The 22624-nt window shown below is 40.9% G+C and overlaps 1 protein-coding gene across 4 annotated transcripts in view; it reads right to left on the bottom strand.

The window, feature by feature from the left end:
* Positions 1 to 22624, bottom strand: part of spg11 (SPG11 vesicle trafficking associated, spatacsin) — an 88310-nt gene that overhangs the window by 28441 nt on the left and 37245 nt on the right. For all 4 annotated transcript variants that reach the window (XM_041996235.1, XM_041996236.1, XM_041996237.1 and 1 more), the window contains exons 16-27: positions 20535 to 20738; positions 20354 to 20460; positions 19846 to 19991; positions 13542 to 13706; positions 13319 to 13385; positions 12918 to 13080; positions 12569 to 12774; positions 8932 to 9040; positions 3483 to 3642; positions 3098 to 3376; positions 1099 to 1299; positions 818 to 925 (exon numbers count right to left, since the gene is read on the bottom strand). In XM_041996235.1, coding sequence (XP_041852169.1) covers positions 818 to 925; positions 1099 to 1299; positions 3098 to 3376; positions 3483 to 3642; positions 8932 to 9040; positions 12569 to 12774; positions 12918 to 13080; positions 13319 to 13385; positions 13542 to 13706; positions 19846 to 19991; positions 20354 to 20460; positions 20535 to 20738 — 1915 coding nt within the window. The remainder of the gene's footprint in view (positions 1 to 817; positions 926 to 1098; positions 1300 to 3097; positions 3377 to 3482; positions 3643 to 8931; positions 9041 to 12568; positions 12775 to 12917; positions 13081 to 13318; positions 13386 to 13541; positions 13707 to 19845; positions 19992 to 20353; positions 20461 to 20534; positions 20739 to 22624) is intronic.

The following is a 22624-nucleotide window of genomic DNA, read 5'->3' as shown; positions in this document are numbered from 1 at the left end:
AACTGTTTGCAGGTGTATGATTTTATAGGTCCGGATTTGTTTTTTTGACGTACACCATTTTCGACTTTTGGCCGTATGAACACTTTTCGTATGGATTCTACACATTGTTTTATAAATGGGACCCCTGGTTTGCAGGTTATTAGTTATACAAAACAAACTTTAAGAAGACAATGGCATTCATAGATAAGAAGTAATAATTGAATAAATAACTAAATAAAAAATAAATAACAGTAACTAGCATCTGATCATCATCACATACTATCCACATAATTTAAAAGCCTGATAGCAGAAGGAATAAAAAAGTTGGAGTATCTGTTTGTTCTCCTTGGTGGGGGCTAAATAGCACCATCCAGAGGACATAAAGCAGAATTGTTCAGCTATTATGTGGTCATTTTGACTAATTCTAGTTTTTGCTTTTTGGAAATCTTGTTTCTTCCAGACAGAGCTCATATCTCTCAACTGGACACCATTGATTCTGGAACAACCTTCACAATGTTATTAAGACTATTCTAGCCCCTCACAGATAACCATAAAACCAGCTGATCAGAAAAAAGTAGAAAGACTTTCAGTAAAGGAATGACTAAAATGTCATAAGATTGTCTCATCTACATCAAAAGAATTCAGTTTCTGCATAAAGTGGATGCATTCCTTGATAAAGTTAAACATTTATTCTCTAAAGTTCAGTTCTACAGAAGGCCCAGCTCCATGCATCACAAACAGAACCAGTAGACAGAAAACTGGTTTTGGGAAAAGACCCTTAAAATATTTCTGTGAGTGTATGATGGTGATTTGATTAATAAATGAAGTATTGACTCACCGTGATTAGTGTCCTCTGGAAGTCCAGCAGCTTTGATTTGGCTTCTGTGAATTTTCTGTAGTCACAACACAACTCGAACATCCTCAGCACCAGAACCAGAGGACAGTCCTGAGACAGACAAAGATTCTGAGTTTAAACCAACAGATGAGATTAATAAAGACCACGTGGAGAAGATGTCAGATATTAACTGTAATCCCAGACATGTAACCACGTGGAGCACTCATCTTCTGTGTTTAAGTACCACAGTCTAGTTTGTTTTTCTGTTCATCTTGTGTTTTTACCCTGTGGAAGAGCTCAAAGCCTCGAAGGAGCGGTCTGACGTGGCCCCGTCCAAGCAATGTCTTCCAGATTATTGAGAGGTCATGGAGGGTCCATTCATGGTGCTCAGGGTTGTCATCCAGGTGGGACATGGCCACCCCAGCAGTGACATGATCAACGGAGACCAGCAACCACACGCAGAGGCAGGGCAGCAGCTGTGCTTCCTATCAAAGTGGAAGAAGCAGATAATTCCTGAGTTATCATAAACACTGATTCTGTCAGACACCAAGAGGTAAATCAGTTTCATACTTTCACATCATGACCACTCAGTAAAAAGCTGATCTTTCATAAGTCACCAGATTCGAGGAGGGGGGTGTCTTTCCTGAACATCACTGATCTGAACCAAAATGCTGCCTAAAAAGGGGCTACAGGGTCTGAAACCAGCTATCTGACCTCAGGGATTCCTCTCAGGAACTCCATCTGGTCCTGTATAGGGGCGGCGTGCCTCAGTGGGCAGAGCGGTCGTCTTGTAGCCTGAGGGTTACCGGTTCAATCCTCGGCCTGTTGAGTTCATGCCGAGGTGTCCCTGAGCAAGACACCGAACCCCTAATTGCTCCTGATGGGTCGTGGTTGAGTGCCTTGCATGGCCTCTTCCGCCATCAGTGTGTGAATGTGTGTTATTGGGTGAATGTGACGTACATGTAAAGTGCTTTAGGTAAAAGAGCTAAATAAATACAGACTATTTACCATTCCTGTTACTCCTGCTCCACAGGTTGTCTCAGTCCAGATTGCTCTTATAGTGGAAGGATCTACCAGTTTGTACTAGAGCAAGAGTCTCCCTCTATACCTTCAGCAGGTAGGGGGCAGGACTTTCATTTAATGCAGCCAATCACATGATAATGTTACTTGGCAAATACCATTATCTAGAAGAAGTAAAGGGGGCTGTGAAGTTAGTGTAGTGGTACAGACAAGGTTCACAGAGAGCGATGGAAAATAGGGACATAGATAAAATATATTAACTAAAAGCACAAATAATCTGCATCTGGCTAAATTTCATTTGTAGTAGAGACTGAAAAGATGAGAGCAGATATTGTAAAATAAAAAAATCTGCCAGTTCAGATGACACGGCTGTCATCTCTTGGTCTGATTGTTTCCTCTTGTCTTGTATGTAAAATGCCATGTGCCGTGACATCTTTATCCATGGAAAGAGGGCAGCTGCAAAGATGCTCAGAATCCCCTTTTTCTGGGGCAGCTGTGTCCATTATTATTTGGAGATTGGGCTAAGTTTAATAGATTCAATACTCATCCTGTCACTCAGTAGTTTGTGGTTTACATATTGGTGCTACTTCCTCTTGTAGTTTTGTTTTGCATTCAGGGCAGTCAGGTTTTGTTTCTTTGATTTGCACATAAATTACTTATTTGGCTTTTAGTTTGTTTCCAGGTAGTCCCTTCAATTTTATTTCTTCTATTTTTATTTATTTGAGCAGCACTAACCGCACATCCTTCCTGGTTGTTTTTGAATTTGTTGAATTCCACTTTGTTACTTCCTCCTTCCCTAGTTGAGCTGGGTCATAACAGATGTTCATTTAAAGCTTTGAATAAAAAATTAAACAATAGAGTATTTTTTAACAAAAAATTCATACAAATAAGACTTATGAAAACACTAAATAAATAATAGTTTAACAACAGACAAAGCATTAATAAGTGCTAGTCTGGTTAATAACTGGCTGTTAACTGGTTAGCAACTGTCTGGTTTAGGGTTAGTAACTGGTTAGTAATGGGCTGTAACTGTTAGTATGTGGTTAGGTATTGGTTAGTAACTGGCTAGCAAGTAACCTTGTTCCTTACTGGAAAACAGATTTTTGTTATTGTTCAGCATTTTCATGAAAGCTGTCAATAAAAACTATTGAAAGAAACATGCACTCAGGTGAAGTGATAAACCATACAGAGCTTGGGATTCAGTGATTGGGACTGAATATAAAATTTAAACAAGTGGAACTGTGGACATATTTTCAGAGTTACCTGCAGGCAGGCAGCCAGTACGGCTAGCACTGGGCAGCGCTGAGCGAGTGCCTCCTGAAGCAGATACCTGTACGATGCAGGCTCCTCCTGGCTCTGCAGGAGGACCAAGAACAGCTCCCTGGGATGCTCTGACTTCACAGAGCCTCCTTCAGTTCTCAGAGCCCCTGACTGGTCATTATGATCCTGCCCCATCCTATAACTGTGGACCTGTAAATCCTGAAATGCCAGGTTCAGATGGGCCTGCAGGATGGGTTCAAACTGGACTACCAGTGGCTTTACCTGCAGGAAAAACCAATATGGTGAGAGGAGGGAACATAAATGACATGAGTGTAGAGAAAATAATCAGTCGGCTATAGGAGGGATCTTACAGGGTGGGGGTGTTTACCTGTGCAGGGGGGAAGTTGTGAAGTTGGACAAACAACAGGAAATGGATAAACTGTCTGTCCTTGGAGCAGTGGGTGGGATAAACAGAGCTGAGCTTCAGACTATGCAGCTGACAGAACTGAACAGGAAGAGCCCACTCCTGAGCTGCCTCGTACGACGACCTGAAAACATACAAAGTTTAGCAAACTCCAGAGGAGATCCATCACAACATTAAACTAAATATCTGGAAGTTTTATTCATTCCAAATGATGATGAAAATTTCTGCTGGAATTAGGACTAAATTTCTGTTTCTCATCTTATAAACATGCAAAGATTTCCATGATGGTCTTAGATGAAGTTCATATTCTCTCTGCCAGTCCATTCATTTCCACAGAATCTGAGGCTCAGGGTTCACGTCAGTGATGGAGGTCTTTGTTTTTATATTGAAAAGAATCTGGTTTAGGGTTTCTCATTACAGCCACGAAAAACACTAATAATCATAATAGACACACAGCTTCATCCCCAGAAGTGGCTGTCAAGATGTTTGGCTGCACAACACACCACGCTGCCAGGACAAGACCGGAGGCTTGGCTAAAATCTACCTACAGGATCTCCCTGTTAAGTGTTTCCGTTTCTGTCTCCAAAGGTAATATACAAATATTTCAGTGTTTCCTCTACCATTATATTGGTAGACCAATCAACCCTATTAAAAGGTCATATTCATTTATTTTGATGCCACATTACAACAGAAGCCATTTCAGGTTCCCTTTACAGGATCTTTTGTTAAAAAACTAAACAGTCTGATGTTATTTATCTGATTTACATGATGGCACATCTGCCAGTTCCATCCTGATGCCACACACACAGGTGAGCACACTTCCATCAGCGGAAAGAGAAACAGAAAACATCAGAAAACACGTCAACCAGCTAAAAAACCCTCCCACCATGCCCTGTGGGGGTTGTCCCAGGCAGACCAGAGGACAGCATTTTTTAAAACTCTCCCAGGGAAGGAATGGCAGAAACACTTGCGCTCCAGAGAGGGTCCGGGTCTGAATCGAGACAGGACAGAGTCTGGGTCAGTTCTAGACAGGACAGGGTGTGGCTGTGGGTCCAGACAGGACAGGGTGTGGGTCTGTGTTCATATCCTTCTATCTTTTAGTGACCCAGAGGAGGGGGGGGGGGGTGGCAGCTACATGATTCTTTGCTGTTTTCTGAGCAATAAGAAGAGGAAAACTGAATGGGACGAAGGCTGTGGAAAGGGCACAACTTTCCAAAGACCCAGTTTATGTTCTCCACACATGCTTTAATTGACCACTGATGCTAACGAAGCTAACAGGGCTGGGGTGTAAAAACAAAGACTGAAACAAACAACAGAACAATAACAACAAGATGACCGCAGTTCAGGCTGGCGGCAAAAACACAGAGAGAAATGTCAACGAATGTTGACTGTACTGCTGTCAGCCTCTGAACACTCCTACCAACCCTGGACATGGAGGAATCTGACAAACCACCGCTTCATTTAGTTCTGCAAGCTGGACGTTTCCCATTTTTCTTCAACTACGACCGATGCTGCAACTCAAACAGATGACAGCCCATCAGATGCAGCAGTACAGCGGCAGCAGATGTCTGTTATCCAATAACTATGAGTCATATTTATAAATAATGATTATTTTTATAATTACTGATATTTACAACTACAGATTAGATTTACACAGGTAAGCAAAAGGAGGAGAAATAGGAGGAAGACCATCAGTTTTGTTTCTCAGTCTCAGACAAACTAACCCAAAGTTTTCATGTTCACGAAAACTTTGATATCTGTTGACACAGTTAAACATAATCAACTTGTTTGTGTGATTTACAATGTTCATTTTACATTTTTATTAGGAATGGGCACAGTAACGTGCTAATCACATGTTAACACATTTTTTTTTTTTTTGCTGGCCGCTGGCTTTGAAGACAGAAACATGGCGTCCATGTTTCTCTTCCCTGCTGCAGCGGTGATGATGTAATCAGGACAGAGCGGCTTTATTAAAATAAAGAGACGTTTTCTGTCTGTAACTTAAGAAAGAAGAAGAAGAACCAACGTTTCTCTTTGTCTAAACCTGCAGATGGTAGAACATCATGATTTTTTCACGGGAAACTTTTGATCTATTATTATTATTGTTTTAATAAATGCTCTTTTAATTTATGCCAGACAGCAAAGGTAAGACATGTTTTCTACTTTTACAAACGTGCAGCATAAATCGGGTCTTCTTCTGCCTCTGGTTCGGTGAATCTTGGTCATATTAAGATGAAACTTCCAGCTGTGGAATCTGTGAGAATCAGATTCAGAGCTTTCAGTAGAGGAGCCGTTTGTTCGTGTTCATGAGGAAACATCATCTGTGTTTATGTATTTTTCAGACTTTGTGTACCTGGTCTTTTAATCATTGTTGTCTTAACTGTGTTTGTTGGTGATAGAAATGGTTTTGCTGAGCTGGTAGCTGAGATTCTGGACTTTCTGTGGATACCACACATGTTTATAGTTCCATCTACAGACCTGACGCTACACCCGGAAACGAGATGTTAACCCTTAACTCCCGGTAGCGGAGGCTGCAGGTGCAGAGGTGAAGCTAAACAGTCAAGCTAAGAATGAAAGTTTAGAGAATTTATAGCCAGAAATGTGGATAATGAAGCAGTGAAGGTGCATGGATGGAAGTTATTGTGCATATTGTGAATATTTCTCTCTCCTCACCATCTAGAAGCTGTGAGATTCTCATCCTGCTTTCTGTCTGTTCACCTGATGCTGATATTCATCACATATTGTTCCTTCTGTGTTTAGAAGGAAGCAGCTTCACAGCTTTAAATTCATCCTGCTGACTTTTTACCTTTTAGTTAGTAAATCCTGAACATTTCATCCTTCTTTCTCATAAATATGTGATTTTATATATGAAGAAATATTTTATCTGAAAATTGCTGCTAAACCTGTTTATGTGTTTAGTGCAGGGGTCTGCAGCCTTTCCAATCCAAAGAGCCATTTTCCCTCAGCCAGCTAAATAAAACTACTTTAGAGACGCAAATGTTACCAGACTTTTCAAAAAGGAAACTTAATATATATTTTAATGAAGAGCCACCATAGGATGTTTGTTATTTTTGAAGAACCACATTTTTATTTCCATTTTTAGGTTTTAAAATGAAGAAAAATATAAAACCTTTATAAAAAGAGGATAAACAGACTTTCTTCTAAGGGATGTAGATATTTGTGGAAAATTATGTAAAGTAAAAGAGGCATTGTGGAAGGTCCAGAGAGACACTTGCAGCTCCAGAGTCGCAGTTAGAGACCCCTGATGTTGTGTTTGTAAACCTAAATTTACTGCATTTTATTTATATAGCCATTGGCCTTCTTTTAAAGGAAGGAGACATTTTACACGTAACAATGCGATTAATCGCGATTAATCACATGACATGCTGCGACTAATCGCGATTAATCACATGACATGCTGCGATTAATCGCGATTAAAAATTTTAATGGTTGCCCAGCACTAATTTTTATACACTGTGTAAGGCACAACTGTAATTTGTAGCTATAAGAAAACATCTGATCTTGAAGCTTACCGTGAACTGCAGCTGACAGAAAGCAGAGATCCACATTATTGTTTTTCTTGTCAGTGATCTCGATTTCACGTTGAAAAGACTGATCAGAAAACATTGAGCCAGTATACTGCTATATAGCACCAAGACCACTACAACCCTTATATGTCATTACAGAAAACATAACAACAATGGCATTGTACAAGGGAAATTAATTTTTCAAAATGATTAAAATCTAAAGAGAGTAGAATAATTATAATATCATGTTTTTACATCTGAAGTAAATGTTCATCAAACAAGTTTCATTGTCGCTATTACTAAAAAATCTTTCTTGTTAATGTAAATGGCTTGGATCTTTTTAGTTATTTCTAACAAACACTGAGTCAAAGAAGTAGACTTTAGCAGTGCTTTTCCCAGCTGGAATATAATTTTTATATTTACAGAACTGAAATTTTGAGAAGAGCATTAATAATAATTATAAATTATACAAATGCACTGCACTGCAGCTTCACAGCAAAAAGGTCACTGGTTTGAATCTTAGCTGGGGAAAGTTTAAACAGTGGCCTTTCTGTGTGGAGTATGACCTAAAGCCCTGTGTAGGACCATTTCTTCAATCCCACTCCCACTGAAATTCTGACCATTACCGCTCCCTGTCTTAATCACTCCTGTCTGTTCCTGCAAAATCTGCATCCAAACCCACCCTCTCCCGCCTATCCATATATAGGTCAACTAAAACAAGTTAATATGCACTGTTTATTAGAACCATTTTATTCATATACCAGAATAATAGATAAAAATATATCCAACAAAAGTCTTGCAGTTTTGAATCACAATGGCCACGTTTACCTGAGAATATTAATTCACCTTTAATTCTGAATGAAACTTAAATCCTCTTTAAAATTACATTGTAAACACATCATTTTGAAAGAAAATGGCCATTCTGAGTTAAACTTAAATCCGAAGTAAGTGGCTGGTTTATTCTGATTTTAAATCTGAAATGAATAATTTGATCATGTACACGTTCATTGTGCTTTAAATTAATTCTGGTTGTTCTGTGCATGCTCGTTCCCTTGTCTTGTCGCGATAACAGTACACTATTCTATCTTCTCCTCCTCAGCTGACAAAGGTGAATTAGTATGCTGGTGTCGGGCTGCTACTTTAAAACTATAATCAAAATCAGAGTGAAAATGCTTCTTATTATGTGGTCTTCCATGTTGTAGAGGAAACAAAAAGAAGCAAGAACTGGAGTTTCTTTTGATTTGGTAGATGTTAATACGTCACATCCGCGCCCTGTCCAAACAATCTTCCTAACGCCGCAATTTAAAGCAGAATTGAATAAAAGTGATTAAACGTGTTTTCCACATAACCTCATTTTTGAATTACTATTTGTTGTTTGTTGTTGCTTGTTGTTTGTCTCTCTGTTTCTGCTGTGATGGATACCTGTCCAGGGTGTACCCTGCTAACTGCTACCTGCAACCTTGACTTGAAAAAGCAGTACAGGAAAAGAATAATTAATAATAGATTAGATTATATTGTGTTTTAATGCTGACAGTGTTCAGATTGGATCCAACATTTCATTAACTCCTTACACACACTCGGTGATAGTAAGCTACCTGTGGCAGCCATTGTGCGCCAACAGCTGCTCCAATCACTACGAAAACATTTGTACAGGGATGCCAGCATGTCTTGCCATGTTGTTACCATGTTGGTTTCACCATGACCCAATGACAGATTGTGACTGAGGGAGTGGGACTCTGCTGGAAAAGATCTGACTTCATCTGTCCATACATGATCCAGAGAGCTGCCATCACTCAGCTAATGCATGTTAATCTCTTCAACTCTGTGATGTTCCAATGTGTTAGAAAGGTTTATAATGATGTCAGTATTAGTGGGGCAGTGCTAACCTGCTGATGCTTCTCTGCTCCAGACTGTCTGTCACTGCAGCTTCCAGGTAACCAATTAGTTCTTCTGCTACTCCAGGCTCCCCTTCCACCAGCTTTACACCTTTAGACACTGAAACAAGACAGCAGAGGGAGTGATGTACCATAAAGAAGTTTAAAACCATCAGAGGTGTCCAAAGAGCTGCACAGTTAAAACAAAACATAGACATAAAGACTGAGTGGAAAAGATCCCAAAATATACCAGAACTGATAATAAAAGAGAACATAAACGTTAAATAACATTGCAGTCAACATCTAAACTGGGTTGAAAATCATGGAGTAAAAAAATTTTTTTTAACTCAGAAGGTGAAGCAGCCTGACTAATGTGTTGGCCCATCACTCTGATAACTGGTTCAGTGGGAAGAAACAGGATTTACCACTTGGTTGGTATCAAGTATTAGACAAGGACCCATTTTCATACATAAATTTGTGATCATGATTTCTCATGTGGAGCCAGAGTGGAAAGGTGGATGAAGTGGGTCCTGCTGTTGTTGTTAGGTTTAAACACTAGGACTTCAGTCTATAATTCATTAAGAAAAAATAAGAGCAATAAAACGGTTGAAGGGAGGCTGGACAGAGCAACAAGCTTCAAAGGAAGTAAACTTGCTAATCATTTTAAGAAAATGTCAGCTGTTACGTCCAACCGTACAAGTAGTACACCATCACCACAGTATGTAGCAAAAACATCTCATTAAAAACCTGAACAGAGCAGAATAAGGGGTGTGGTGAGTTTTAAACCCAGACTGGAACAAGTAAGCTTAGAGACGGACCTGAAGTATGACAAGTCAAAAGAATCAAAACCTGATTTCTTCTTCTTTTTTTAACTTGTCCTGTCCAGCATCACAGCAGTAAAATGATAATCTGGTTGCTGTATCGTGCTGAACAAATTTGCTCTGCCAAGAGGAGGCCTATGGGTAAGGCTCCTCTTGAATCTGATTCATTTATTTATTTATTTACTTTGAATCACCGAATCTATGTAATCTTGCTGGACCTGACTGGAGGGGACAGAAAAAGATGAAAAATAGCAAAAAGAGCAAAAAGGAAAGAAGAAAGGAGACAAAAAGATCACAGACAGAAGGAAACGACCCTTCAATCCACACCATCACCAGACAACAAACTGTTACACCTGTACATGAACACACCAGAAAATTTCCTACAACTTTTACTGACAAACAGAGCTGCTAGTCATTAAGAGTTCTTAAATAATAACCAAATCAAAAAGAAATATCACAAAAGTAGCACAACAACCAGATACTAACTCACAGGAAAAAAAAGAGAAATGATCTCTTAGTATAAAAACCCACTGGACAACTCAGTGACTGTGTCAGCATGCAGAGCATGAGAAACAAGGAGTGATCAGTGATGAAGAGTGGTGAGTGAGATCGTGCAAATGTGACCATGCCTCCACGGAGGCCAGAGGCAGACCAGGGCAGCCCAGAGACCCGGGACCTCAGCAGCAGACCCGGAGCACCAACCCAAGCCACCTCAACAAGATGAACAAGCTGGCAGCGCTCACGGGACATCAGTGGGAACACAGAGTAGCATCCTTCTGTTTACGGCGACCTGGCTCACACAGCCTATTCCTGATTCTATGGTTTTTCTGGACAACTTTCATCTACTGCGGGTGGACAGAACAGAGAAAAGCGGTCAGAGGAAAGAAGGGGGACTAGCTGTTTTTGTGAATGTGAGGTGGTGTAAACCGGGCATTGTTAAAGCGCAACTGTGCGGCATTGAACTGTTTACATTGATTAGCATGAGGCCATATTATCTGCCACAGGAGTTCACACATTTGTGATAGCAGTTGTAGCGTAATCCGGCCCTTCGTCAAAGATGGGACGCATCAAGAACTTTGCTTTAATTTTCTATTAACATCTCTGATGAATTTTTCTAACGGACAAGGAAATTTCTTCCCAAATATAAGTGGAATGTAGCTTGTGAGCCCAAAACTCAGGAATTCAGTTCAGTTCAGTTTATTTGCCATTTGCAGTATAAAAAAACACATTTGCAAAGAGCCCAAGTGCACTGTCAATATTTAAACAGACAAAACATACGAAACTCAAGCCTAAAAAAATACCTTATTGTTTAATGTTTTATAACATTATTGGGTGTCACTTATTTGTGTTTGAATGCTTCATCAATAGTCCACTCAAATGTCACATCATTTAAGATTTTATTATCTTATAACGTCTAGAAGTATTCACAAATGTGTATCTGACAAGTTGGAGCTGAGGCTTTGGTTCTTCTTTCTTTTTACACTTTTTCCTCATTCCACACCTTTCAGAGAGGTGGAGGAAACAGGGAGAACAGAGTTTGCAGAAGAATGAGGTTTTGTTGTGATACATAAAGATGCATCTACACAAACTTCATGCATTTTCACATGCATGAAGGATGAAGAGAGCAAATCCTTTCCTGCACATCTTTTGCTTTAAATCTACATTTTTTTCCCTTTTTCTTGTTTTCTGAACCAAACTGTGGCTTGGTGGTAGGTCTTCATCCTGAGCCTTAAGCTGAAAGTGGTACCACAGCTCTGGAAGACCTCCTGTGTGGTACTAGTGCCAAAGACATCTCACACCAGAGAACTCAGCAGCTACAGGCCGGTGGCTCTCACATCCATCTGATGAAGACACTGGAGACTGATCCCGGGACACCTCCGCTCCACAGTGGGCCCATCCATGGATCCACTGCAGTTCGCCAACCGGCCTGGCATCAAAGCATGTGCTTATCTTCCTGCTACACCGTGCTCTGTGAGGATGTTTTTTTTTATTTCTCCAGTGCCTTCAACACCATCCAGCCGGTGCTCCTGAAAGCCAAGCTGGAGAGGGCTTAGGTGGACCTTCGTCTGGCAGGGTGTATTCTGCACTATCTCACAAACTGGCCCCAGTTTGTGAGAGCCAGGGACTGTGTGTCTGACCTGCTGAACTGAAGCGTAGGTGTCACCCAGGGGAAAGTTTTGGCCCCGTTTCTCTTCATCCTTTATGCTGCAGACATCAGACACAGCATAGAACAGCTGCGTTCTGCAGAAGTTCTCAGATCACTCTGCGATGGTCAGACTGATTACTGAGGATGATGAAGTGGAGTACAGTGGATTGAGATGCAAGACATTGTGGACTGGTGTCAGCAAAATGCCCTGTCTGCTCTGGAGAGCAGCTTCAGGGACAGACTGATCCGTCCTCGCTGTGCGAAGGACAGATACCGCAGGTCTTTCCTCCTGCTGCTGTCACACTTTACAATGAACGCATGTAAACTGTCTTTACATGTTTATATACATGTTTATGTACATATTTATATACTGTACATACTCACCCTGTCAGACCAGATACTGTACATATTATTACTTATTATTTGTGTGTGTGGGTCATTGTTTAATATCACCTGTGTACCTCTGCTTACTGCTCCTGTTGCAACAAAGCAATTTCCCCAATGAGGGACTAAAAAAGGTTTTATTGTTCTTATTACCCTCATTAAAGTCTACCAGACAGGACGTTTAGCTAGATAGATGATGATGATGATCATGATAACAGATTGATGAGGGTCCTGGTGTATACAACTTCCTCCAAACAGAATCAAAGAAAACACGTTCATTTTGTATGTGTGTGTTTACCTAGCGTACGTAGATTCTGTGTTGGGACCTGACTGTTGTGCTGGTTCCAGTACTGCAGGACAGTGTTCATGGCTCTGATGTCCACTCTCAGTTTCAGGCTGCAGACTCCCAGAAGCTCACAGAAACAGACAGCTGCCGATGTCACAGACGGCACATTGAAACACTGCAGAGCCAGCTTGTAGATCTGCTGACAGGCCTGCTGCAACCTGAAACACACAGATGCAGAGTTAATACTGGGCAGCAGAATAATATTAACACCCTCTATCCTCACGCTGATCCCCATGGTTCCTCCAAATAATCCAACCGTACCATCTTTAGTTATGAACATGCAGTTCAGTGTCATACTCACAGAAGACTCGCATCACTACAGGCACTCAGCTGCTGCATGAGGAAATTGCCATATGCAAACGATGGTCTGCCATGACGAATGTAGTAAAGAAAATCTAGGTTCTCCATCAAAGCAAACCTGCTGACCAGGTGGGGGCTGGAGAAATGGGGCGGCTCAGATGTTTCTGAGGAGAAAACCAAAAACTTTCAAGTTAACTTTCTATGCTACTGATACTGCTGATCCCACTACTTCTGTTGGTGCAGCTGCTGTTTCTATTACTCCCTCTGGTTGCTTCAGATTTTCTAGAAGCTACCTCTGGTACAACTACTACGGTCAAGTAGGAGGACGCAAACATAGAGCATTTTTAAAGCAGATGGTTTAGCCTGAGTTGATCAGTGATAAAAGACCTAATGACAACTTACCAGCAGAGTTCAGAGTGTTTGCTGTCTGCCAGGAAAACAGCCTAGATGGGTCTAGTGGGTGGAGAGACTGTAAAACATACATTAATAAGTAATCAAAATACAGATATTAGAAGAAATCAAGCATGCTAACCAATCACTAATGAATAAGTTCCTCTGCTGGATTGCATCCAGCAGTCTTAACAGGCTTTTCTAACAGGTACTATAAACATGTGTCTGTGTGCACCTGAAGAAGGTGATAAATGGAAATGTCAGAGGACTGGATATTTCCACAAGGCCCAGCAGGGAACAGGGCTGCTCTCAGTTTGGGATGGGGGCCCAGTGCCATCTTTAGGAGCTGGAGGTCGACTGTCCTCTCTGACCTGCCAGACCACTCTCCATGAGCCATCACCTAGACGCAGGGAGAACATGGTGGACAGGAAGTCCTCCTTTACTATATATCCTCTCAGAATACGTCATCACAGAAAGATGCTGAAAGAGATTAAAATTCCTTCAAATAACCTAACCTTTTCTTAAAATGATTTTTTATGAATACTGGAGACATAAACATGTCCTTTTTAACTTGATAGCATTGAGCTTTATCCAAAACAACTGAACAACATATCCAGCAGGGTTGGTACCAGTTGAGGCTAAACTTGACAGTTTAACAGCTTTGTACATTTCATATTTACTGTTTGTGGATGTCTTTTATTAAAAAAGAAACAAAAGATCTACGTGGTTGTTTTCTGTTGGTACCTTCTTATGTTCATTTAGTGTCAAGGTTTTTTACAAGTTTTACAAACGTCCAAAGAGAAACATAAAGCTTTACAAGAGACAGCGAAATGAGGATTCCCCTGGAGCTATTTCACCACCGGGGAACTACTCAAAGGATGTTCTGATCTCGATAGATAAGAAATTCAGTAGTTTTGATCGATCTGCAGGCGCGGAGCATGAGAGAGAACCTGGTATTTGCAGGGATTCCAGAGCAGACGGAGGAGGACCCCGAGACCACGGTGAAAAACTTCATCAAAACCAACCTGAAGCTCCCGGAGGAAACGGTGAAAAACATCTCCTTTCACAGAGTCCATCGGCTCGGCGGGAGGAAACCCGGGTCCAGCAGACCAAGACCTATTGTAGCAAATTTTGTCAGCTTCAAACAGAAGGAGCAGGTGAAGAACCAGGGCCGCGAACTGAAGGGAACCAACTTCGGAGTAAACGACCAATATCCCAGAGAGATTCTGGACCGACGGAGAGTCCTGTTTCCCATCAGGAGGAAATCCATCACGCAAGGTGCTCGCGCTGTCATCGCGGTGGATAAATTATTTATTAATGGACAGCTGTACCGCGACCCGGACATCACTCCGTGGCTCTACTGACTTGGTATGTGCTTTAATTTTCCTGTTTTCTCACTAGATCATGTTATATCCATAAAACTGCCATAAAAGATAATTTAGTTAACAGTAAATCCACTGCCCGTCTCCACTACACTGTTCTCAGCACAGATGTGTTTTTTAAATTACTTTTTTCATTTGGCGCTGTCGCTCTTTTCACTCTTTACACTTCTTCTCTCCGACCCTTTAACGGTTAACGGTAACACTTGTCATTATATTATATGCACATCAGCACTTTTCATGATTCACAGGAACACACACAGAACAGCACAAGCACATATACATCCCTGTCACAACCAGCTGGTAGATACACATACACGCAGAGAAGCAGTGGGATGCACGCACACACGCTTCAGTAATATGCATATAGCCTCATTTCTGCTGTTGGTTCATGAACGAACTCACATTTGTTACTTGGAATGTGCGTGGAGCTGGCACATAGGAAAAGAGGTTAAAATTTTTAATCGTTTGCAAGAAATGAAAGCAGATATAATATTACTCCAAGAGACTCATTTATCAAACTCAACAATAGATCTTCTCTCAACAACCCAGTTTCCACACGTGTATTCAGCTTGTTATAATTCTAGGCAGAGAGGAGCAGCAACTCTTATTAATAGAAGGTTAAATTTTGATATAGATAATACAATCATAGATCCAGAAGGCAGATTTATAATAATTACATTATCTATTAAAAATGCTAAGTTATGTATCGCAAATATATATAGTCCAAATGTTGATGATCCGTCCTTCTTTCACTCCCTCTTCGCCTCTATGGTCACTCAGATAACACACTAATTGTAGGAGGTGATTTTAACATTATACTGGAGAAAAAAAGTACCACAGGAGCTCATCGAGTCTGGAAATCCTCAGAAACTGTAAAACAGTACATGAAGGATTTTGGTCTCTGTGATGCTTGGCGCTCTCACCATCCCACACTAAGAGAACACACCTTCTTCTCTTCAGTTCACCATTCCTATTCTAGATTAGATTATTTCTTAACTAGCAGCTCGCTGATGAATGACATGTCAGAAATCAGAATCCATCCTATTAGCATTAGTGATCACGCACCAGTATCATTCACTCTGAGAAGTAAGAGCAATAAACCAGCAACTAGAAACTGGAGATTTAATACGTCATTACTTAAAGATCCTGAGTTTATCAGCTATTTCAAAAGAGAATGGTCCTTATATCTAGAAAATAACGACTTGCCAGAAACTTCAGCGTGTGTTCTTTGGGAAGCAGGAAAAGCAGTAATGAGAGGGAAAATAATTTCCTTTTCTTCTCATAAGAAAAAGAAGGAAACTTTGAGAATTTCAGAGTTAGAACTTAGAATTAAATCCTTAGAGGACGCTTACCATGTCTCCCCAGAAGAACACACACTAAATGCTATAAGGAAAGCTAAACTTGAATTTAATGAAATAATAGATAAAAAGACGCAGTTCTTGGTGCAAAGACTTCGCTTGGAGAATTTTGAGCATGGCAACAAATCCGGAAGGTTCCTGGTTAATCAGTTAAAAACAAACAAGGAGAAAACAACCATCTCCTCTGTCAGAGATCCAGAAGGAAACATCAGCCACGACCCTGACAAGATAAATAACACTTTCAAAGAATTCTATAAAACATTATATACATCACAACTAACTACAACAGCTGACAATACTGATAAATTTCTTAGTAACATGAATCTTCCAAAATTAAAACATGAAAATAAAATGGTCTTGGATTCCCCCCTTTCAGTCGGCGAACTCCAAGAAGCTCTCCAGCATATGCCCAACAATAAAGCTCCAGGTCCAGATGGTTACCCAGCAGAATTCTACAAAGAATTCTGGACAATGCTGGCACCCACTTTCTACAATATGATATTACAAATAAAGGAAAAACAAAAAATACCTTCAAATGTGAACCTAGCCAATATTACTCTACTATTAAAACCAGGTAAAGACCCGACACTTCCGTCCAGTTACCGTCCAATTTTATTAATAAATGTAGATCTCAAAATAATTAGCAAAGCTTTGGCCAGAAGAATAGAAAAAATAACCCCTCTAATAATACATCCTGACCAAACAGGCTTTATTAAAGGTAGACATTCCTCTACTAACATGCATAGATTAATTAACATCATAGATTATTCTACTCTACATAACCTGGAATCCACAGTCATTTCTTTAGACGCAGAAAAAACATTTGACCGAGTAAACTGGAAATTTTTATTTGCAACGTTAAACAAATTTGGGTTTGGGTCATCTTTCATAGATTGGATAAAAATATTATATAACAACCCAAATGCATGTGTGAAGACCAATGATCAAACCTCTCCAAGCTTCTGTTTGCAGAGAGGAACCAGACAGGGCTGCCCGCTTTCTCCATCACTCTTTGCTATTTTTATTGAACCCCTAGCTGCTGCCATAAGACAAAATAAAGAGATTAAAGGACTCCATGCCAAAAATATAGAACACAAGATAAGTCTTTATGCTGATGACGTATTACTTTTCCTCCAGAACTCACCGACATCTCTCCCCCAGACAATCACACTTATTAACACATTCTCATCAATATCTGACTACTCTATTAACTGGTCTAAGACTATTGTTATGCCCATCAACTGTGACCTACAAAACACACCCAATACTACAATACAGTCTGGAAACATTAGATATCTAGGCATAAACATTTCCCCCAGGTTATCAGAACTAACAAAGCTAAATTATGTCCAGCTACTTAAAGCAATAGAGGATGATCTCTCACGGTGGAGGCGCTTACCCATATCACTCATGGGGAGGGTTGCCACAGTTAAAATGATGGTTCTACCTAAAGTAAACTACTTGTTTTCAGTGATACCCACTAAACCATCCTCCAGCTGGTTTAAGTCACTGGACTCACATATATCTAAATTTTTATGGAAAAACAAGCCATCACGTATCAGTCTAAAAACTTTACAACAGACTAAAGATAGAGGCTGATTGGAGCTACCCAACTTTAATCATGTTTTCTTAGCTAACAAGCTGCAGTATATCTCCAAATGGCTTAAACCTAGCAGTCTGGATGAAACATGGTTAGATGTAGAGCAAGCATTATGTGAGGATGTGTTTATCTCTGACCTGCCATTCATCAGCTCAATCATCAAAACACATCAGTGTTTAAAAAACATTAACATCAGTTCCTCTTTAGTGGCTTGGTGGGAACTTCTAAAAATAACCAAATCCTCACTTTTTCCATGTAAGTTTACACCCCTCTGGAACAACCCTGACATTCTGCAAAACAAAAAGCTTATCAATTTTACTCAATGGAAAAATAAAGGAATAAAACAGTTAGAACATATAATAGAAAATGGAAACTTCTTCTCATTTAATATCCTCACTTCACAATATGGAATCAGCAGCAAATTTTTTTTAGAATATCACCAGCTCTATTATATGCAAAAAATATACCATTAATCAATTAAACTTACAGCTACCTCTTAGGGTGGCAGAATTCATGAATCTCAATGCCCCAAAGCTATTATCAAAAACATATAGACTATTATCTAAACTAGAAGACTCAGTCTATCTTCCAACATCAAAATGGGAGGCATGATGAGCACAGAAGTCCAACAACGAAACACCACTTGGATTCAGATCAGGGGGGCCATTCCTCCCAATCACGCCCCTCCAGGTCTCGCTGTCTTTGCCCACGTGGGCATTGAAGTCACCCAGCAGAACGAGGGAATCCCCAGGAGTGCTCTCTAGCACCAAAGTACCCACCCTCCAAAAAGGGTGGGTACTTTGAACTGCTGCTTGGTTCATAAGCACAAACAACGGTCAGGACCCGTCCCCCCACCTGAAGGTGGATGGAGGCTACCCTTTCGTCCACCGGGGTAAACCCCAACGTACAGGCGCCAAGTCGGGGGCAATGAGCATACCCACACCTGCTCGGTGCCTCTCACCGGGAGCAACTCCAGAATGGAAGAGGGTCCAGCCCCTCTCAAGGACAGTGGTTCCAGAGCCCAAGCTGTGCGTAGAGGTGAGTCCAACTATATCTAGCCAGAACCGCTCAACCAGCTCAGGCTCCTTCCCCGCCAGAGAGGTGACATTCCACGATCTTAGAGCTAGCTTCTGCAGCCGAGGATCAGACCGCCAGGGTTTCCACCTCCGCAGCAACCCAGCTCACACTGCACCCGACCCCTATGGCCCCTCTTGCAGGTGGTGAGCCCACGGGAGGGGAGGCCCATGTCACCCTTTTGGGCTGAGCCCGACCGAGCCCTATGGGCAAAGAACCGGCCACCAAGCGCTCGCCTCCTTGCACCACCTCCAGGCCTGGCTCCAGAGGGGGACCCTGGTGACCCACGTCTGGGCAGTGGAAACCTTGGTCCATGATTTGACGTCATCATAAGGGATGTTTCAAACACTCAGGTGGTAAATTACCAAGATTTTAAAGCAGTGACGAATTTCTCTATTGAGTACTGACTGAAGTTATCTTCAGGGGAGAAATCTGGATCAGCTCCAAACTCCCTGTAAGAGGCCATCAACTGGAAAGTTGCAGCATGTGGATGAGTTTCCAACTTCTATATTTCTGTTGATATTTTCTACTTGAAGAATGAATGGTGGTAGTGGACTGTTTTTCACTGTTCAACCAGTTATCTTCTGTTAAGGTTTTATCTGTTTTATCTGTTGGTCTTAACATATAGGAAAGAGAAAAAAATTATTCAAACACAGGTTTTGTGTATACAGAGCTACACAAAACCTTTTGAATGGGTTTGTCTTTTCACTGCTTATAAGCAGTGTAAATAGTGATCCTATTTTGGATCCTATTTAGTGTTCTCAGTGGCAGCTCCCAGACTGGAAACACCTGCAGCTCAAAATTCCCACTGCAGATTCTGCGCATTCTGTCTGAAAGCTGACATTTTAATCTTGATTTTAATCAGAATTCAGTCTAAGTCCATCATGTTTTATGTTTCTTTGATTTAATGTGTTTCTATTAGCTTGATGAGATTTGCTTCTCTGACTGATGACTCCTTTTTAAATGAATAATTTTTTCAGCATGGATGTTTTTAAATGAGCTATAGAAATAACCCTAACAGTATTTGTTGTTTTTGTTGTCCTGTTATCAGAATTATAGGGATTTTCTGAATTATCATCTGTACCAAGAAAAACAAGAAGAGGCCTCCAGACAAAAAAAACTTACCTGGTCGATTCCTCCAGAAGCAAACATGATGGCAGCCAGAGCCAGCAGACTGTGTCCCTCTAACAGCAGACTGCTGACAGATGCCTGGCTTCCCGGTAACAGCACCTGAGCAAAGGTTAAACCGGCCTGGAAGATTAGTCCTGGATCTGGAACCACAAAGACAAGCAGACTCAGAATAATCTATCTCTAGTAATCCAGCTTTAGCCTACAGACCACTTTCTCTTGGAAGGTTGGAAGATCAAAACTGGTTCAATCCAGATTTATGATTTATGGTCTATAAGTAGATGGACCTACAACTGACCAAAGTATGGAAGAAGTTCTGTTTAAACCAGGAGGTCATACTGGTCTGTTTGATGAAGACTGGTTCAGGGCTGGTCCTAGAGCTGATTTTGAGCTGGTTCTAGCTGAGAACTGATCCGGTTTTACCCAACCAGGAACTGCTTATAGAACCACATCATGAAGTCACTGAATGCATCATATGAGTTTCTGTAAAGGACTACTGTGCTACCTGACAGATCTCTGGTGATCTCCTGGACCTTCACCAACATCTCCAACCAGGGCTGACCCACAGACAGCTTGTGATTGGTCAGGAGGTCATAATTTCCTGGATTCAATCTGAAGAGGAGACCAGAAGTCAGAATAATGACCTGGCTGTGAAACAATCACAAAAACAAAGAACTGATGGGAACCTATGATGATCCAGGTAGGCGTAGAGGAGGTACTGAAGATCGTGGTTCAGGCAGAACGTGATGAAGGCGCCATGGAAGTCAAGACCCAGAGTAGAGAGGTACTGGGGGACAGGAGGAGATGCAACTATAAGCCCCCCACCCTGAGCCAGTCGGCATAGCAGTTGCTGCAGGTCTGACATCTCGTCTGGAATGAACAGACCTCTCCTGGAGGAGTAAAGAAGGAAATATGACATGATAATCAGAGAAAACAAACCATTAATCCAGGAACATCCTAGAAACCCAACAAAAACTTGAGGGACGTCCTCTATAAACCAACTGTTAGACACAGGAACGTCCTGGAGAACCAACGATCAGTCCAACAGGAATCCAAAGAAACCAACCATCAGTCCAAGGAACGTCCTACAAACCCAAACATCAGAATGTCCTAAAAAAAACAATATTCAGTCCAGGGAAGTTCTCTATGAAACCAACCATCATTCCAAGAACATGCTGTAAAACCAACCATCAGTGCAGGAACGTCCTAAAATCCCAATCATGACTCCTAGAAACATTCTAGAACCCACGCATCAGTCCTAGAAACTAGGGGTGGGCAATATTGCCAAAAAATTCTACCACAATATTTTTCTAAAATATCTCATTGAGGGACTGCTGCATGGGTTACTTATTACAACACTACACCAGCCTCTGAACACTTGACAAAGTAGAAGAGCGTATTATTGATGGAAAAAATCTTGTATTGATGAGATAGTGACCATCTGTGAAGAAACAGATAGTCATCAATGACTGTGACCAGAACTGTTTTTACAGGACACTGCTATCCTGGGAGTAAATGCAGTTGTAGAAACACATCAAAAGACTTTATTACCCTCCTGCTGTGATTAGTCAACGTGAAGCCTGACTATGGAGCCCTGCATCAGTGGACATGACAACTGTTCTCTAGGGGGATGGGCTATATAAGGATGTGTCCTGATACTGGACTCTAGTTCTAACATTGTTGGCTGGCCTGTGTTTAACTTGTCTGAACTGTGTCTGAACTCCTGCAATTGCAGTAAACAGCTGTGTTTTCTCCCCGATCTGAATGTCCATCGTCCATTGAGAGAATTTTCCTAACAATTATGGTGAAATTATTTTAATGAGCACAGATTTTTTAAAAATAGTTTAAAACTCAAATTAACATTTTATATATTGTACAGTCACACTCTGCTTTGCTCAGCAATGTTTCCTTGCTCACTCATTCAGTTAAGCTCCCCTGTACAACATTGGTTAAGCCGAAGTTAAATTACGTCATCTCACAAGAAATGTGTAATGTGATATATTAAACATTAAATTTTCTGCCATTGTCAAAAAAAAGCTACTGGCAATATCACAAATGACATGATATTTAACATTCTAGAAGTCCCAGGAATGTCTTAGAAAATAAACCATCAGTACAGAAAAATCCTCTCAAAAATCAGTATAGGAACATGCTAGAAAACCCAACAATTACTCCAGAAACATCCTAAAATCCGAAGCACCAGTCCTGGGAATGTCCTAGAAACTCACCTATCAGTCCAGGAAAATCCTAGAAACCCAACCATCAGTTGACTGACTGTCTTAAAAAACAAAACATCAGTACAGGAAAGTCCTCTAGAACAGTGATTCCCAACCCTGGTTTTCAAAGCATTTAGGTGTAGTAGCAGGGAGAAATCTAAGACCTGCAAGATGTCTTAGATGTCTCCCTGCTACAACACACCTTTCGGGGGATTTCAATTATGTGGACACAAGGTCTCATTTAGGAGGCTTTACACAGTATGTCAACTGTCCCATGAGGCATAACAATACTTAGCAACTTTGTAACATCAATGTGAAAGATGCTTACAATGTATTTGCCCTGCCCCCGCTTGGCAAGTCAGACCACGACTTAATCCAACTCAAGACATCCTACACACCTTGTGTAGCGAGACTGCCTGCCACTAAAGCTAAGCTAAATTAGAAACAGTATCGGTGAGCCCCGTCTCCGTGAAGAAATATAAACTGCACTCTCAATAGATTCAATCAGTTTTCACCAAAGCATCTAACTCCTCACACTTATTAGGAAAAGAGTTTACGTT

This window comes from Melanotaenia boesemani, chromosome 10, assembly GCF_017639745.1.
Source record: "Melanotaenia boesemani isolate fMelBoe1 chromosome 10, fMelBoe1.pri, whole genome shotgun sequence".
Taxonomy (NCBI): Eukaryota; Metazoa; Chordata; class Actinopteri; order Atheriniformes; family Melanotaeniidae; genus Melanotaenia; species Melanotaenia boesemani.
This window is presented reverse-complemented; position numbering and strand designations above follow the sequence as displayed.